Below are 20,166 nucleotides of genomic sequence, written 5' to 3'. Positions count from 1 at the left end.
GATGGGAAACTTTTTTTGTTAAACTATCAGACCTACTAATACTCCCATGAATATATTTCACACTGCCTGTCAGATTAGACGCAACATAATGTTTTCCCAAATGTTATATTAAGGTAAAAGTTCAAGGAAGCTTGGATAACAAAGCCCATCTGGCAGTAGTCAAGCAGCATTACAACTCACATGAGACTTAAACCAGGAGGTGTCATCCAATAAGGGGAACTGAAACCACGTCAGACTCCTCTCTGAATCTCACCACAAATCAGCTAAGTGCAGACAGGCACAGTTTGAGACCAGCTGCCTTTCTCGGTGCCCCAAGCCACAAGGGAAGCTGAAACTGTACCCAAAGCCTCAGAAACCACACAACAAAACAGGACCAGGGCTTACAGACAACCAAATTATTAATTATTCACCCAGAATGGACTGAATGGGCTACACTGACAGAGCATTTACCACTGTTGGATAACCTCTCTGTGTTGCACTGAGCCTTTCTTCTTCTAAAAAGTGCTGCGTAAGCTACTGCTAGTTCACCTGTACTTTGTGCTGAAAGCTGGCCTTCCCCACTTTTCCGGAATCAATGGTTTAAAATTTGGAGCCTTTTTATTCTATTTCTGACTATCAGCACCTGCTTGCTCCCCGTGTCAGGCTGCTTCTTTCTGTCTGTCTTAGTACGGCAATTATTATTGTTAAGAATTGTGTGTTTTTCACCCTTTCTTGCTTCAGGGAGCACTGTTACTTCTTGGGGCCTGGCTTGCCTTGTCCCCCTTGTCAAGCTAGCCCACCAGCCTCCTGCGGGCCGCCGTTTGGGCCTTGTTTTGATTGTAGCTACGAGTCTCCATGCTCGAGAAGAGAACTAGCCGCACCACAGTTGCTTCAGCCGGGCCAGCCGTATACTCCTCACCTAGGCTTCCCTCGTTGTTGGGTTGAGACCTCTGGTGTAGGTCGCTCAATCTACAGATAGTGTGCTCTCCCCCTTGTTCTGTAATATTTTAACTGTTTTTTGCATTTAATAACTGTTTTGTATTACTGTGTGTGTAAGTCAATCGTCCACGGTGGCTTCGGCCCTGTCTCCTGTTGTACGCTATGCGCTGCTCAGGCGTGTAACCATGGGGTCAGGGTAGGCACCGTGCACAGCTGCCCCGGTGTTTTTAATACCGCGGTGATTAAGACTCTGCAGTGTTACTTCGGTACCACAGTGCGCATGGTGCTTACTGACTATAAACCCATCACTGCTTCGTCCCTGTCCCCCATTGTGGCCACACACCTGAGCAGCGTGTAGCGTACGAGGTCAGGGTAGCTGCCCCGGTGTTTTTTAATAATACCATGGTGCGCAAGACTGTTGCTGCACAGTACTCTGTGCATCTGTGCAAGCGGTAGCCCAGTGCTCAGTGCATGGTATCTGGCGCTACTGTGGGAATGCAGTGATGTTTCCTCTGCTATTGCAGTTTAAAAGAAAGAGACGCATGATGCTCCATCGGACCCCGGCTCTGCCGTGCTTCCCTGTAGAACTGACTCTGCTGGACTGCCTCAGCTGCCTACTCGGCGCGCCGTTTTTAATTGGGTGTGTATATATATGTTTTTCTTTACTGCCTTGCAGTTTGAAAAGAAATTAGTAGCAACGTGATTCCTCTGCAGGGTCCGGCTGTTCAGCAGGCTTATTTTAGCCCGCCTATTGGCACGCTTGGTCACCCGCCTGGCATAGGGAATGTGTCACTTTGTTCCTGCACAACATGCCGCAGCTCCTTGAGCCTGTGCTCCACTCCGGTATACGCTATGCTCTGCCACGTGGTGTGACTGCACGCGGTCCAGGACTCATGATTGCCTACTGCAGTCACTCAAGCTATGTATCCACTCCGGTGTTTTCCCCGGGTTGTGTTGACTTCACGTCTGTGCCTCGGTGCTTGGCGCCACAGCATGTTAATAACACTTAGTGTCCCTGATGCTTCGGTGCACAGTAGTGTATTCTACCTCACTCAGTGCCCTCGGTGCATCTGCACTCGGTGCCTAAGTGCTTCAATACACAACTGAGCCGTATGGTGACTTGCCAGACCGTTGGCCCGGTTATCACACTGGACCGGGAGAACCTGTTCCACGTTCCTATGGATCCAGCGCACGGGTAGTATCTCCGCTCTGCCTTACAGAGGAGCGTCCTGAGTTTCCGTGCGGTGATTCAGCCCCTTCTTACCCCCGCAAGTTTCAAAGTGCACGGATGCCACCCTCGCTTTCTTGCGGTGGAAAGTGATCAGGGTGATAAATTGCCTGTACGACTGGTTGATCTGCCCAGTCACAGGAAGGAGCGGTGGCCCACACAGCTATTTGTGATAAAGCATTTGTTTGAGACTGGGTCTCCCCGTAACGATGCTAGAACCAATTACCAGGAAGCTTACCTGTCAGACGACAGAATAGCAGCTCTCCAGCACCAACTCTCTCTGTTTCGACATGGATCAAGGGTGCTCCTTGTCTTGTGCCGTAGCACTACCAGCACGGATGGGTTTACTGTGCATACGCCCAATGCAAGTGTGGCTCAATGCGTTCCATCTGCATCCCAAGTACGACAGACACTGTCGGCTTACAGTGCGTCTTGTTTGCTCCGTGGCCCTGTGCTGCTGGAGGGTTACCTCTCCTCTGTGAAATTTGTGATGTGGCTAGCTTGGCTACTCTGCATACCTTTTCCAGGTTCTACCACCTGAATGTGGTAGATCCCTCATTGTCCTCTGTGGGCACTAGGGTCCTCGAGGTTGCACGCTCACGCCGCTGACCTTGGTCAGGCATGGCTTGGCGTCCCTCATATGCTACCGTTCTTTCCTTCCTCGCGATAGCTCTGGTACACGTTTCTCTTAATGATGTTTAGGTGGCCATCTTCTAATGGAAAGGAACGTTAGTTTACCTATCGTAAACATGGTTCCCTGAAAGAGAAGACACCAGCCACCAACCACCAGGTCACTTTGGTCGATGGTTTCACTGTTTCGTCGCGAAAGAGTCTCCCCTGCGTGACTGTTAAGTACCCTCGGGAGACGGGACTGAGGGGGTCACCGGCAGCTTTGATAGAAAGAGCTCAGCGACACCTACCAATAAGAAGGAGTGTATCCCAAAACAATGTTTTGGTGGCCATCTTCTTTTTCAGGGAACCTGGTTTACGGTAGGTAAACTAACATTCTCTAGATACTTGTGAATAAGTCCTGATGTACATATGGATATCTCCACACTATCTATCTATCTATCTATCTATATTTATACACATATGAGCTGTACTGTATAGACAACACTAATGGCTGGAAATTGCACAGAATATCAAGCTATAAATATTAGTTTAGTAAGGCTTCATGTTCTAGCCTTCTTAGTACAGTAACCACTATCAGAATCAAAATCCACTACACCCCGATGAGATTCCCTGAAAGGTTAAAGTTCAGTGCCCACAAGTCCCTCTTATCACGCAGGGCTTCGGCACTCAGCAGCATGAGATTTGTTTTAACAGTGAGACAACCTAAAGGGCACGTGATGTGTGCGAGTGCGTGAGCTCATGCAGACTATCGTCCTGAATCCCCAGTGTTACTATGTTGCTGTGAAAGCCAACTTCCTTTATGCTTTAATGTGTGTCCTAACTTGATAGGCAGCCCACGGTCAACAGTGCCCTCTACCGGAGAGAAAAAAAATACAAGGAAAGAAAAAGAGCCGGCCTAAAATAAAACTGGGCACCTGTGTGGTGTTTCCCAAATACACCTGTCTGTCTCCTTGTCAGTGAATTACCCACACCCCTTCCACACGTGGTGTCAGAAGTGGGATTCACTGGCACTGCCCCAAGCAGTGCAGCTATAGAAGGAGCAGACGAGCCATGGATGCTACGCAGTTTGCGGCGATGATGGACCTCCTGCGCCAGACGCTCACCGCAGCAGTGCAGGGGGCGGCAAGACCCGCAGCTCCAGACCCCCAGTTGCAACGCCCCACAAAAATGACGGCCGAGGATCGACCTGACGCCTATTTGGAGGTGTTTGAAGCTATGGCGACCTCGGCCGGGTGGGATCCAGCCCGGTGGGCTAGTTACCTGCTTCCTCAGCTCACGGGGGAGGCGCAAGCAGCAGCGAGAACGCTGTCCCCGGATCGGATGATGGATTACCCCACGCTGAAAACCGTCATCCTTAATCGCGTGGGGGCCACACCGGAGGGGTATCGGAAGAAATTCCGAGAGGAGCAGTTTGCGGTAGGGGAGCACCCACGAGCCATCGCCCACCGTCTGAAGGATTACGCACTGGGTTGGTTGAACCCGGAGCTGAACACCAAAGCCAGGGTGGTGGAGATGATCGTGGTGGAGCGCTTCCTGGAATGTCTAGCCCCGGAACCTCGGCTGTGGGTCCAGCGGCAGGCACCAGACACGCTGGACCGGGCGGTCGAACTTGCCGAGCAGTACCAGGCAGCGGAACCAACGCCTGCGAAACTGCCCGGGAGGAGTGCGGCTACTGGATCGTCCCCTCAACTGGCCCCGGAAAGGGCGAAGGGACTGGGGGGAAGGGGTAGTCTAGGATTTGGTCGGGGGGTGTCGGCGGGAGCTCCCGGCCCGGGAACTGGGGCAGGGTGGGGATACCCACGGGCTGCTGCAGTGTCGGACCGGGGTCTCGCGCGGACGCCTTATCGGCGAGCCCCTTTTATGGCTCCTGTGTTTCCCCCTCTTTTCAAAACTTCGGGGAGAGAAACCAGCCCACCGAGGTGTTGGACGTGCAGGGAGGTGGGCCACCTCTCCCGGGACTGCCCCGTGATGGAGTGTGACCTCAGCCGACCAGGTAAGCACGTTCAATTACCTCAGTCACTTCAGCACACGGGTTTTGTTATTCCTGTGACAGTGGATGGTACAAAAACCCAGGCTCTCCTGGACTCAGGGTGTAGTCAGTCTCTGGTACAGGAGAGCCTAATCTCACCGGGGCATAAACGTATATTGGGACGGGTGCATATTAAATGTATTCATGGGGATGTCCGCTCCTATCCCAAGATAAATGTGTGTATGACTATTGGCCAGCAGGTGACGCAGGTGCAGGTAGGATTATGTCCTCGATTGCCGGTACCAGTAGTTCTGGGACGGGACTGTGAGCAGTTTAAAGATTGGTTGGCTGCTCTGACAGCCCCGTCTTCTTTATTGGCTAAGAAAGAGGAAGTAATTGGAGAGATTTTTCCCTTTCGCGATCCAGAATGGTTTTGCCATAGATTTAAACCCCGTAAAACTAAACGGGAGCGTCGGATCGCTAAGAATGAGGGCTGGCAATGGAGGGAGTCGGAGAAGTTTCAGGTGGGGGCGGTTGGTGAAGAGTCCGGGGGGGGAGGTCGCGGAGCCAGCGCAGGGGTCTGGCTCGGCTGCCTCTGCTCGGGACCGACCTGACCCCGAGTTGGAAGCCATGGGAGCTGATTTCTTAGCTCGCTCCCGTGACTTCCGACTCGAGCAAGGGCGTGACGACGTGCTGGGCAGGCTCTTTGACCAAGCAGCGGTGGTTAATGGTCGGGTGGTCGAGCCCAGACGCGCCGCCACGTACCCCCACTTTGAAATTGATCGAGACCTACTGTACCGTGTTGATAAATTACCCCAGACCGGTGAAGTGCGTCATCAGTTGCTCATTCCTCAGCCCTTTAAGGAGGATTTGTTGCAGCTGGCTCACGCTATTCCCCTGTCTGGTCATTTGGGAAGGGATAAAACTAAAGCAAGGCTTGTGTCACGGTTCTTCTGGCTGGGGCTGGATGGCGATGTTAAGCGGTTTTGTGAGCGTTGTGGGGAATGTCAGAAGGCCAGCCCTAGAGCCGTTCCACGAGCCCCTCTGGTGCCTTTGCCCCTAGTGGAAGCTCCGTTTGAGCGTATTGGGATGGACATAGTTGGGCCACTAGAAAGGAGTGCGGCAGGATACACCCACCTACTTGTCATTCTGGATTACGCTACGCGTTATCCAGAGGCAATTCCCCTCCGATCTATGTCCGCTAAGTCTGTTGCCAACGAGCTTGTGAAGGTTTTTTCCCGGGTGGGGATTCCCAAAGAGATACTAACCGATCAAGGCACCAATTTTATGTCCCGGCTAATCCGCGGAACATGTAAGCTTTTGGGAATTAAGACCATTAGGACCTCTGTGTTTCATCCTCAGACAGACGGTTTGGTGGAACGCTTTAATAAGACCCTTAAGAACATGTTGCGCAGATTTATTCGTAGTGATGTGCGTTACTGGGACCAGCTGATTCCTCCCCTTCTCTTTGCGATCAGAGAGGTTCCCCAGGCTTCTACGGGGTTTTCACCATTCGAGCTGCTGTATGGGCGGAGACCCCGGGGCGTGCTCGATCTGGTCAGAGAGATGTGGGAGGAGCAGCAGGACAATTCGACCAATACAGTCCGGTATGTGTTGGACCTGCGCAAACGTCTTGAGTCTGTTGGGAAATGGGCGCATGACAATTTGCAGCAGGCGCAGCACAGACAGGAGACACAATATAACCGAGGAGCCCGGTTGCGCACATTTCAGCCGGGGGATAAGGTACTTCTATTATTACCCAGTTCTGAGTCGAAACTCTTGGCTAAGTGGCAAGGACCCTTTGAGGTTACACGCCAGGTTGGGAAGGTGGACTATGAGATCTGCCAGCCGGAGCGACGGACAGAGAAACACATTTACCATATCAATCTCTTAAAGCCTTGGTTACAGCCAGAGGCGTTGTTAGTGGCGCATGCAGATGACGTCACGGACCTGGGACCTGATCTTTCTGTGTTGGCAAGAAAAGGATCGGTACAGATTGCAGAGAATCTGACACCAACGCAGAAATGTCAGGCTCACGGTCTGGTGGCAGAGTTTCCTGACGTGTTCTCTTCAGTCCCGGGGCAGACTCGAGTAGCCCATCATCACATTGATATTGAGCCGGGGGCGCTAGTTCGCCAGAGGCCGTACCGTATACCTGAGCGTAAAAGACAGGTAATAAAAGCGGAAATTGACGAAATGCTGAGACTGGGGGTAATAGAAGAGTCCCAAAGTGACTGGAACAGTCCGATCGTTTTAGTCGATAAGCCAGACGGGTCAACTCGATTTTGCATTGATTTCAGACGAATCAATGAGAAATCGAAATTTGACGCTTATCCGATGCCCCGAGTAGATGAGTTGCTGGAGCGTCTAGGCACGGCTCATTTTATGACGACACTGGATTTAACGAAGGGGTACTGGCAGATACCCCTGACTCCGGAATCTAGAGAGAGGACGGCGTTTTCGACTCCCTTCGGGTTGTACCAATTCAGGACCATGCCCTTTGGGTTGCACGGAGCCCCCGCCACTTTCCAGCGGATGATGGATCGCATCTTGCGGCCCCATCAGCAGTACGCCGCTGCTTACATAGATGACGTGGTTATCCACAGTGAGGATTGGCCGAGTCATCTGTGTAAGGTAGCGGCGGTGCTGCAATCCTTGCGGGAGGCGGGGCTCACTGCTAACCCAAAGAAGTGTGCCATTGGGAAGAGTGAGTCGGAGTATTTGGGGTATCGAGTAGGGGGCGGCCAGATCAGACCGCTAGTTGCTAAGGTGAAAGCCTTGGCTGACTGGCCGGTTCCTACAACCAAAACCCAGGTGCGCTCTTTCTTGGGACTAGCGGGCTATTATAGAAAGTTCATCCCGAGTTTCGCTACGCTCGCTGCTCCCTTGACAGACCTCACCCGGAAGGCTGCCCCAAATACGGTTCAGTGGACGGAGTCGTGCCAGAGGGCCTTTCTCGCCTTGAAGCGGAGGCTGTGTAGTAAGCCAGTACTATGCAGCCCGGATTTTGGTAAGAGGTTCACCCTGCAGACGGATGCGTCAGAGACAGGTCTCGGGGCAGTGTTGTCGCAGGAGGTTCGGGGAAGCGAGCACCCAGTCCTGTACATCAGCAGGAAGCTCCTTCCCCGCGAGAAAAATTATAGCACCATCGAGAAGGAGTGTCTCGCGGTAAAATGGGCAGTCGAGTCACTCCGGTACTACCTCCTGGGGCGACACTTCACCCTGGTTACAGATCATGCCCCCTTAGCATGGCTTCACCGGATGAAAGATAGCAATGCCAGAATCACACGGTGGTACTTGGCCTTGCAGCCCTATGCCTTCAGGGTAGTCCACCGAGCAGGAAAGCTGCATCAAAACGCAGACTTTTTCTCTCGGGAAGGCATGGGGGTGTAAGATTTTCGAATGAACCGGTGGTGTCATTCTGAGGGGAAGGATATGTAACAGGGAGAGATCTGTGCTGACTCTGCTGGCGTGTTCACGGGCTGCAGGAAGAGGGCGGCAGTCGTCCAACAACCGCCTGTGAGTCATGGCAGTGACACGGGGAGGTGGGAAAGTGTGTGTGTGGACTTTCCCCCTCTCTGAATGGCCGAGAGGCGGGTCTTGGGTGATTGTCGGTCCTATAAAATAACGCTCTGTTGTTTCCTCAGGTCTGCCCACTTAGACGCGCTAAGGGTGCGGACCCTTTGATTCAGGACCGGGAATCAGCGAGACAGAGAGAGAGAGCGGGGAACCCTTGGGCAGACCCCGGCGTATTGTGAAAGAGCAGGCTAGATAGCCGAGAGAGTAGGACGGTGATCCGGGTCGTGCGGGTAGCGGCGACCGGGATAACGCTGCCGAGTGCAGCACCTTTTATTTGTAGTTTTATTACTGTTTTATTTTCCCTTGTTCTTTTCGCCTTCTGTTTTCATTATTATTTCTTTGAGCACCTGCGAGTGCATTTGCAGTTCGTGTACCAGCTGTGGTATTTCCGTGGTGCTGTCTATCATCGTTGATAGGCAGCCCACGGTCAACAGTGCCCTCTACCGGAGAGAAAAATTACAAGGAAAGAAAAAGAGCCGGCCTAAAATAAAACTGGGCACCTGTGTGGTGTTTCCAAATACACCTGTCTGTCTCCTTGTCAGTGAATTACCCACCACCCCTTCCACAACTAGGAAACAAAATGCTACCCAAAATCCTAATCTCTTTGCTGGAAAATCAAACCTGAATCCTGCTGCACACGTACAATCTTGCTACACAGACTTTCCAGTCTTTGAGTTCTCAACGGCTGGTTTGTGCACCAGGTTTACTCAGGGGTAAATCAGCCGGCCTGCCTGCCTGCACTAGCTCGCCCACCCGCCCGCCTGCCTGCCTGCCTGCCTGCCTGCCTGCCTGCCAGCACTAGGCTGCCCGTTCGCCTACCTGCCCCCCTGCCTACACTGGACTGTCTTCCCTTGTTAGCTTTATTAACTGTGCTTTTGCTTTTGTTTCATCCAAGTTATCAAATTACAGTGGCTTGCGAAAGTATTGACCCCCTTGGCATTTTTCCTATTTTGTTGCCTTACAACCTGGAATTAAAATGGATTTTTATTTGGATTTCATGTAATGGACATACATAAAATAGTCCAAATTGGTGAAGTGAAATGAAAAAAAGAACTTGTTTCAAAAAATTCTAAAAAATAAATAATGGAAAAGTGGTGCGTGCATATGTATTCACCCCCTTTGCTATTAAGCCTCTAAATAAGATCTGGTGCAACCAATTACCTTCAGAAGTCACATAATTAGTTAAATAAAGTCCACCTGTGTGCAATCTAAGTGTCACATGATCTGTCACATGATCTCAGTATATATACACCTGTTCTGAAAGGCCCCAGAGTCTGCAACACCACTAAGCAAGGGGCACCACCAAGCAAGCGGCACCATGAAGACCAAGGAGCTCTCCAAACAGGTCAGGGACAAAGTTGTGGAGAAGTACAGATCAGGGTTGGGTTATAAAAAAATATCCGAAACTTTGAACATCCCACGGAGCACCATTAAAGCCATTATTAAAAAATGGAAAGAATATGGCGCCACAACAAACCTGGCAAGAGAGGGCCGCCCACCAAAACTCACGGACCAGGCAAGGAGGGCATTAATCAGAGAGGCAACAAAGAGACCAAAGATAACCCTGAAGGAGCTGCAAAGCTCCACAGCGGAGATTGGCGTATCTGTCCATAGGACCACTTTAAGCCATACACTCCACAGAGCTGGGCTTTATGGAAGAGTGGCCAGAAAAAAGCCATTGCTTAAAGAAAAAAAATAAGCAAACACGTTTGGTGTTTGCCAAAAGGCATGTGGGAGACTCCCCAAACATATGGAAGAAGGTACTCTGGTCAGATGAGACTAAAATTGAGCTTTTTGGCCATCAAGGAAATCACTATGTCTGGCACAAACCCAACACCTCTCAACACCCAGAGAACACCATCCCCACAGTGAAGCATGGTGGTGGCAGCATCATGCTGTGGGGATGTTTTTCATCGGCATTTTAATTCCAAGTTGTAAAGCAACAAAATAGGGAAAATGCCAAGGGGGGTCAATACTTTCGCAAGCCACTGTAGATCCCCCTGGTTGTGGCAAATGGTGTGCTACCAAAGAACAGCCTTGATTGATCAAATAGCCTCTTCTAGTTCCAACTTGTACTTTAAAAAATCAAGCAGGATCTTACAACAGCAGTAAAAGGGTTCTTATTGCTTATCCAAATAAGCGATTTGGCATTCCTTTAATGAAATACAGAACTAGTAAATCACAGTGGAAACGGGAATTTCCAACCAGCATCCGATACTGATACAGATGCAGATGCAGAGCACCACTTGGAGAGGAAATGACAGAAGATGACACTGCATAATAATTTAAATAGTACTTTACAAAATGTTATACTCATCTCAGATATATAATGGCAGGCTTAATAATGTCGCTTGAGTGAAGTGTTTCAGTGAGCCAGGGTGATTTCCATGGCTGTACTGTAGCTGTGGTTACATCAGCTTTTAGGGAACTGTCTTAACAGCACAACTTCCCATTACGCAATTAAAATTTCCTTGGGGTAGAAAGCATGAAGCTTGCAGTCTCTATACAAGATGAGAATGTGCTGCTCCTGCATGTGTCTGGCCCAGCTGTTGTGTAAAGTGCTCAGACCTCGTGAGTGCAGCATCCTCAGGATTCTTTACAGTTACATCACTCCCCCCTTACTGGATCTGATGCAACAATCTTCTTAGCATGAAAAGTACAGTCCTGTCACCGATCTCCAGTTCTTCTGTCCAAGGTTTATTGCTTGCGTTTTATACTTGAGTTTGGAAACACAAAGATTTCAAAGACACTGCTGCTGCTTTCTGGTAGCCGGCAACATTATCTTTATAACAGACTTTGCAGATTTATACTGCAGTGTAATTCCATGATGCATCATTGTGTTATGTATGAGAAACTGGATTTACTTAGTCTAAAAACTTTCAAGGCGCAAAATGACATTTTAAGTGCTCACAAAATCAAAATGCCAGCCCATCTCAATTTGTATTTTAAATTGAATGGTTTATATATAAAGTAAATGCATTAGTTCATTATGGTTATACAAGAATGATTACTATAATCCATTTTGACACTGTATTTCAGTGTATATAATACAGCTGCCTTCTTACTGCAAGGCCAGATCATTGACTAAATAATTTGGCTTCTCCCTTATTCCTGTTCATACAAGTTAAAACAATATGTATCTACTCCTGGGACATGTATTTTTGTATGGCTAAATCACTTTATTGGATGATCTTTGGTATTTATATACTTCACTGCTTATGTTGTAAAAAGATTAGGATTGTCACTGCTGCCCTGTCCTATTGTTTCTAATCATATCAATTCTATCAGGTGACTCCACCATACTGCAGGAGACGCAGGTTTTGGTTTATTTCTGGCATTACATAGCATATCAAATGGCACGTTACAGACTGGATGTTTGAGTCTGATGCTCCCATCTCTTCTATAAAGAGCCTACATTTTCATTTGGCAAACAAAAGAAATTACTTAAACATACGAATAGCCCCTCCACATATCAGCCACTTGATGTTTACAATGGCTCATTGGTTTTCATGAAAAGTATTAAACTATTCCAGGACATGATCAATAAATGTATAAGGTACAATTCCACTTTACAACATGCAGTACAAATGCACGAAACCCCAACTGACCGTGCCACAGGAAGAGGGTCCCCCGTGAAACAGCGTGCATGCCATCCGCACCACCTCCGCCTCCATCTTCCGTACCCCTGGGAAGATATCGGGGTGCAGGGGGTTACTCCAGGCAAAGTCTCCATAGACCTGGGAAGGACAAACCACATGGTAACACAACCCCTCCTCCAATGCCACGGAAAGTCAGTGGCACATTGAAGAAGCAGCTCCAAATGTTCAGTCCCTTGGTTTTACCTTCACCAGAAGATTGGTGAGCTTCTCATCTCCACTGTACACAGTCCCAGACACCTTGCCATGCTCCCACTGGACCTCCGCTGCAAGAATGCACAGGAAAGCAGAATCAGACTTTTACAGCCAGGCCAGATAACTCCCGCAAAACACTTGAAACACAGAGAGACCAACTGACACATCAGGCTGAAAAAAAAAAAATCTATATTTCAGCACACAAATAGAATGACTACTGTTCTATAGTGGCCAACTTGAGGAATTCCAGTGAAAGAGAGCCTTCAAATGACCACAAAAGGTCCCTAGGTCAGCTGCCATTACCACTTATATAAACACACAAAGACTCAAGTGTTCAGTGTTATATTACGACCTCCAAAGATTCTTGGCAAGCCTAACTTATGGACAATTACTGGATTATTAGAAAAAGATTCAGTGTCATCAGACAATAATCTGACATTGACAGTTCCGTAATACTGCTCGATTCGGATATCTGGAGCAGTCCAAATAAACTAGAAGCAACTCTGACAAGTAAAAAGCTCTATATTTTTTATCTCATTATGTATGTGATCCTTTCTAAACTTTTTCAGGTCTATTTTCCTAAACTGTTTCTCAGCAGAAGGGTACCCAACGAATCATCAAGGTTCAAGGTAAGTAAGTTTCAGATTATTGTTTTAAAGATAATAATGATAAAAAAATAATTTTCTAATAGCGATAGTGCCCTCTCGAAGGCTCTACCGTAGTTGACCGTGACTTTCGATAGCCTTTGGCTCGAGACGCATATCTTCAAGTTGCGGTCAACTACCACAGGTTGAGCCTTCATCAACAGGCACTATCACTTAAATAATTAATCTCACATCTGGTGTGGCAGTGCGATTGCCCTGCACAGTGGTAAATTAGTGTTGGTGTGGTTTATATGTGGGAATGGGTTTATTTTGTGACGTTTTGGTACTTGATTAGTTTGATTGTATTATTGTTTACAGACGGGCGCTCGATTGAGACTTGCTGCCTGCTATGCTTGGTTGAGGGAAGGGCAGCAAGTGATTGGCTGTGCTGGTCCTCAATCAGCAGCTGGGCGGGTCTCGACCGAGTGTCCGTCAGTTTAAAAACATCCGCGGGAGATTGCTCGGGGCTGCTGCAAGGCCTGCCGTTTTCACGGCACCTTTTGAGTTATAGTTTGGGGTACTGTGTTTTATTTTGCACTTTTTGTACAGTTTGCTGTATTTGTCCTCTGTGCGTTACCATCGCTGGTAACGTCACATGACCGCCTTTATTTTACTTTCACTTTCTGTTTTTGTTAATAAATCCTGTTTCAGCGCCAACCTATGTCTCTGTATGCTTGAACAGCGGCGAACCACACGTGTGACTTGAAGACCCTGTCACATCTGGGTAAATTCAACTGATTTGAAACAGAAGTAGATCTATATATAACCACTGCTTAAAAAAATAAAGAGCACAAGATTATGAAAACCAAACAAACAATCTAGCTGAGTATGTTAGTGTATTGCTTTCTAAAAATATGAAAAAAATAAGATACTTTTGTTTGTAGTTTGTATTTGAAAAATGCTGATATTTAGTCTACTCTCCTTCTAATTTAAATTAATCTTTATGCAATATAGTTTGTCCTTTATGTCATCTAATTTTGAAGAGTGTAAAGATGTTTCTAACCACAGTCCACAGACTGTAGTGTGAATGCAGGGAGATGATCTCTCTGCTCCTGTGAACTTACCCAGGGAGCGGTACTCGTGCAGCTTATCCAGCACCTCTGTCTGTGAGAGCCCCTGAGCTGGTAGCATCTTCACATACCTCATCCCATCCTTCAGGGTGCACAGACTTGATGCCATGTCACCCAGAGCCTTGTTCAGCTGCACCTGGATCTGCAAGGATAGAGCCAACCAGTGACACACAGCCAGATTTGCAGAAATATTCACACCCCTGCAAAGTTTTCACATTTTGTTGAATTACAAATAATGTATGCACAGTTTTTCAAGCAAACTTTTTTTATTCAAAGCTGTAGTGGTTAAACTGAACAATTATATGAGGAGAAGGTTAAAATGTCAGCAAAACTTGCAAAGAAAATGTACAAAATTAAATTTACTGGTTGCATAAGTAATTCAGTCCCTAAAGTCATTGCATGGTAGAAGCACCTTTTGCAGCAATTACTGCTATGAGTCTTTTTGGATAGGTCTCTTCTAGCTTTGCAAAGTAGGACAGTGACATTTTTTTTTTTTTTACCATTCTTCACAGGAAAATTGATCTAGTTCTGGTAAGTTTGTTGGGGATCGTTGATGGACTGCAATCTTCAAATCTCACCATAAATTTTCGATTGGATTCAAGTCAGGACTTTGACTGGGCTACTCAAGAACATTAATTATCTTCTTGTTCAACCACTCCAGTGTGGCTCTGGTTTTGTGCTTTAGGTCATTGTCCTGCTAAAATGTGAATTTCCTCCCCAGTTTCAGAATCTTGGCTGACTCAAACAGGTTTTCCTCAAGGATTTGCCGGTACTTTGCACTATCTATTCTCCTCTCTATCCTGACAAGCTTCCCAGTCCCTGCTGAAGAGAAGCATCTCCATAGCATGATGCTGCCACGACAATGCTTGACAGTTGGGATGGTGTTGACTGGGTGAAGTGCAATGTTGGTCTTGAGCCAGACGTTACGCTTGGAATTTAGAAAGAAAAGATCAATTTATGTCTCAGCTGACCACAAAACCTTTTTCCACATGGTCTGTGGTCTGACCACATGCTTTTTCACAAATTCCATATGTGCTTTAACCCTTAGCAGTCCATTTATTCAGCGCTTGTCAGAAGCGTCAGGTCCAATTTATTTTCACACGTGCTGTTTACTTTACACGCACGGTTTAATTCCACCCCCCCCAGAGTAAAACAGGTTTAAAAGGCCCAGCAAAAGCAAAAGGACATGAGTACTGCATCTCCAGCCAAGCTCCACCCCTTGTCTGCTGTATTTTTCACATACCTCTTTACAGTCATGCATACTGACAAATCCTCACCTGATCACTCGTTTTATCACCAGACTCCTCAATAATGTGATCCAAGTCATTATTTTATTACTAGAACTCAAAAGCTCTGCCAATGTCTGTGATATTCTTTAAGCCAGTAATCTGTGACACCTGCACGATGTGGGAAATCAGAGAAAACCCAGCAGAGCTAAACCAAGTGTGAGTAAAGTGCCGCACGAGCCTGTACTTGCTTAAACAGGTAAGTGTGCTAGAAATTGAGCTTGAAGAAATGAGACAGCAACAGGATCTCGAGGAGCTGACACACCTACAATTCATGGAAGTCTGCAACATCCCTAACAGACTGAAATCCACCACGGAGATAGAAGATGGTAAAAACAGCTGGGTTCAGGTAGGCAGAAGCAGGGAAAAAAAACGAAACTTCATCAAACACAACCACCAGAAATCAAAACATCCAACAAATTTGAGCCACTTCAAAATTTTGATGAGCAATATCAACATCAAGAGACTGAAAGGAACAACATCCAGGACCCTATTAACAGTGGTGGCCAGACAACAAAAAGAAGGGAGGTCATGATTGTTGCGGACTCCATATTGAGAAACACAGCAAGTTCAGTACGCAGTTTCGACCCCCTACTACAAGAGTGTGCTGCCTTCCAGCAGCCTCTGTCACGCACATCACTGAGAACGTAGACAGGCTCCTGGAACAAACAGGAGATGACCCCGGTAGTAGTCATCCACATCGGTACAAACAACATTGGAAGAGACAGATCAAAATCCCTGCAAAACAAATTCGGAGAGCTAGGAAGGAAATTAAAAGAGAAAACCAAAACTGTGGTATTTTCTGGGATACTGCCAGCACCTTGCAAAGGACAATATGGACAGTTGGAAATAATTAATCTAAAGCATGGTTGACGTGGTGCACACAGGAAGGCTTCACCTATCTTGATCATTGGACCACATTCTACAACAAGGACTGCCTGTATATACGGGAAGGACTGCACTTAAATAAAAAGGGAACCAATCTATTTGGAGAAAAGATCCTCGAGCAGGTTCAGAAGCATTTAAACTAGAAAGGAAGGGGGGAGAAATCAACAAAAAAAAACAGAAGGGCGACCACATCAAAACAAGGACAACAACTCAGGTAAGACAGCCATTAAATGTATTTATCTAAATGCTAGAAGTATCAGAAACTAAATTTTAGAACTTGAAGCTATTGCACTAACAAATAACTATGATGTGATAGGTGTTAAAGAAACTTGGTTGTCTGAGAGTGATGGGGACAAATATAATATTTGTGGGTATACACTGTATAGGAAAGACAGGCAGGACAGAAGAGGAGGAGGGGTAGCGCTATACATAAGAAACAGTCTTGAAGCCCAGGTGTTAAATCTGGACAAAGAAAACAAAGCCGAATCAATATGGGTCAGAATAACGGACAAAAATTCAAAGGGCATAATAATAGGAGCATGCTATAGACCGCCAGATTCAGACAGCAAGCAAAATAATCTGTTATACAATGACATTGGAAATGCATGTAGCAAAGGAGAAGCCATTTCCACTTCCCATTGAGAAGCACGACAGATGAAATTGAAATGGTGGAAATTACAAATGACTGCTTTCTAACATAATTTGTCAAGGCACCAACTAAAGTGGAGGCATGCCTTGATTTAGTCTTTTCAAATAACAAAGACAAAATAACTAAAACAGAGGTCAGAGAACCACTGGCACACTCAGACCACAACATGGTCTCATTTGAAGTGCTTTTTAAAAGCCCAAAAGGTTTACAATTTTAGAAAAGCAAACTATGAAGGTATGAAACAGACACTAACAGAAATAGAATGGAGTAAAATGTAGAAAACATCCACAGAAAATGGATGGCTGTTCAAAAATGTAGTACTAGAGGCGCAAAACAACTACATCCCTAAAGTAGACAAATCTAAATGTAAAACTAAATTGCCAAAATGGTTTAATAGATCAATTAAAAAAAATATTCAGCAAAAAATGGCACTTTACAGAGTGTTAAAAAGGGACCAAAAACAAAGTACACAGAAAGAGTACACAAAACTGCAAACGCAAGTCAAAAAGGAAGTTAGAAAGGCCAAGAGAGAAATAGAAATGAACATTGCTAAGGGGGCTAAAACCAATTCCAAAATGTTTTTCCAAAATTACAACAGCAAGAGAACATTCAAAGAGGAGGTTAAATGTTTAAGAGATACAAATGGCAAAATTATAGACGAAGAAAAAAAATAGCAAATATTAAATGATTACTTTTCACAAGTTTTTACAAAGGAGGATACGGACACATGCCCCGCATGCCAACCTGTTCCTATCCGGTTTTAAATAACTTTAGCATAACCGAGGCAGAAGTGTTAAAGGGACTAGGAGCTCTTAAAATAAACAAATCCCCTGGGCCGGATGAGATTGTCCCAATTATACGCAAAGAAATGAAAGAAGTTATTTACAAACTGCTAACCATGATCATGCAACAGTCTCTTGACACAAGGGTTGTACCGACAGACTGGAGAATTGCAAACGTAATACCGATCCACAAAAAGGGAAACAAAACTGAACCAGATAACTACAGACCAATAAGCCTGACTTCTGTTATATGCAAACTTATGGAAACTATAAGATCCAAAATGGAAAATTACCTATATGGTAACAGTATCCTGGGAGACAGTCAACATGGTTTTAGGAAAGGGAGATCGTGTCTAACTAACTTGCATGATTTTTTTGAGGATGCAACTTCGGTAATGGATAATTGCAAAGCATATGACATAGTTTATTTAGATTTCTCAGAATGGAGTGAGGTAACCAGTGGAGTACCACAGGGTCCTTTACAGGTCCTCTGCAATTCTTAATCTACATTAATGATTTAGATTCCGGTATATTAAGCAAACTTGTTAAATTTGCAGACGACACATAAATAGGAGGAGTGGCAAACACTGCTGCAGCAGCAAAGGTCATTCAAAATGATCTAGACAAGATTCATAAACGGGGCAGACACATGGCAAATGACATTTAATAGAGTAACGCGATTCCTTCGCGAGAAATACAGGACTGCTTTGTAACCTGATAACTCATCATCACCAAACTTAAATTCAAAGTGTTTATTCAATCTTTTCAAATGGGACTTGTCATCACAAGACTGTCTTGAGGCACAATGATTCAATCTTTCCAGAACCACCTTCATATCATTGCCTCGTTTTATATTCAGATTTCCACGTGTGCACCTCATCGCTACAAAACAGCATGTAAACTCCAGCCCGTATCACTCTGTAGAAGGAGCAGTCTGCTCCCCTGACTCAGAGAAACATCTCCCTTATCACACAGCTCTGGGACTTCTGCCTGCTAGAGACTGCAAACCACAGGAGGGTGACTCAGACAAATCTGTTCTGCTCAGTGAAAGAAAAATACAAGACAAATGATTGCTTCTCACCAACTTACAGGTTTAACCCTTGCACAGTGTGATCTTTTTTTATTGCAATTAATGGTCTTTTTGCTGGCACCCATATTATCACAGCACATAGGCTGGAACATCAAACTGGGCAACTTTCTGTATTAGAAAGAAGTACATACAAGGGTTGGACAGAAAATTGGAAGCGCCTGTTACACACACCAAACAGACTATTTTAAATAATGAAATTTGTTATACAAATAGCATCCTTGGCAGGAGTATAAACACAGTAACACATGTCTTAAAACACCTGCTTGCACCTGTTAACCCAGAAAGCATCTGGTCCTTTGAACAAACCACCTAAATACTTAGTCTCTTTGGGGGCCAGTTCATTCAGCATCTGGGCCCTTGATCAAACCATCTCAATACTTCCAGTTCATTCAGTATCTGTATTTGTTGTGTGGATTCCTGTGCAGTAGTCTAATGTTATTTGGCAGTGAAACTACATACAACAGTTTGTACACAAAACACAGATTGCCTAGTGTGAAGAAAATTAACATAGACAAACGGTTGCAAAATTAGTGCGAAGAATGCTCAAATCAAGTTTCATTACATTTAGATAAGCTCTTTGCTAGATACATGTAAATGTAAAGTATGTACAAGCAGGCACAGACTACCTCCACATACCCCCAGATGCAAATCCCCATTATAACTACAGAATATCCTTTTCAAGTTTCATCAGAACTCAATATAATTACACAAGCATTTCTCTTGATGTTTGTTAAAAGTGGAAGAATGAAATGCAGATGGTATCTTTATCCGTGGGATATTAATCATTTCCAATGAAGGATAATGAAGCTCAGGGTGTCTAAGCGCAGAGTAAAAAAAAGTTATTCCATTTCTGAAATTAGACCTTCTACAATACAGTGTGTATCTGAGTCGTTTAAAACTTCTCAGAGGGTTTAGTGGGAGCTGCAGGAATTCCATGGCAGAAACATTCCAAGAATAATCTCTTCAGTCTGAGGATGGGCAGGGAATCACAATTAGGAGGGCTGTACCATCGCTGAAAAGAGGGATTCAGAGACCTCCACCTAGCTTTACAATGGTCTGGTCCAATGTGAGAGGCACTGAAACCAAGCTGCTGTGGTGGAATACTTACTGAAGCTCCTACAAAAGGAATTCTTCTTATTAACTTAAACATCATCTTCTTAATTCTGGATATCAAGTCTGTGTGTGAAAGAAAGAAAAAGAACATGACTAATACCCTTAAAAAAGGACGTGTATCCATTAATTTAGTACATCGTCCCTTGAACGAAAGCGATGTATGATGCTGGTCTAATTTGTGGTTATGATATAGCCACACTCAATGAAAGCAATTTGTTTTCTAAGAACAACACATTCTTAAAAAGTTGGTAGAAGGAACTGTTTTATCATGTTCTATGCTTTGTTTTGGCTTCCTGGTTGACAGTTGTGAAAGTGATCAAGGATGACTTTTGCTTGATAAAGGCTATTGAGAAACACTCTCAATTGTAGTCAACAGTACATCATATAAAATATGACTCTGCCTCAGCAATGACCTACATTCACAATATAATGTGTACAAGAGCACACAGAACGCTACAGGTGCTTG

The 20,166-nt window shown here is 45.7% G+C and overlaps 1 protein-coding gene across 2 annotated transcripts in view; it reads right to left on the bottom strand.

Moving 5' to 3' along the window:
- sgpl1 (sphingosine-1-phosphate lyase 1) overlaps positions 1–20,166 on the bottom strand; it is a 60,504-nt gene that overhangs the window by 18,718 nt on the left and 21,620 nt on the right. For both annotated transcript variants that reach the window (XM_041269474.1, XM_041269476.1), the window contains exons 3-6: positions 19,696–19,763; positions 13,887–14,034; positions 12,170–12,249; positions 11,936–12,064 (exon numbers count right to left, since the gene is read on the bottom strand). In XM_041269474.1, coding sequence (XP_041125408.1) covers positions 11,936–12,064; positions 12,170–12,249; positions 13,887–14,034; positions 19,696–19,763 — 425 coding nt within the window. The remainder of the gene's footprint in view (positions 1–11,935; positions 12,065–12,169; positions 12,250–13,886; positions 14,035–19,695; positions 19,764–20,166) is intronic.

Source organism: Polyodon spathula, chromosome 13, assembly GCF_017654505.1.
Source record: "Polyodon spathula isolate WHYD16114869_AA chromosome 13, ASM1765450v1, whole genome shotgun sequence".
Taxonomy (NCBI): domain Eukaryota; kingdom Metazoa; phylum Chordata; class Actinopteri; order Acipenseriformes; family Polyodontidae; genus Polyodon; species Polyodon spathula.
This window is presented reverse-complemented; position numbering and strand designations above follow the sequence as displayed.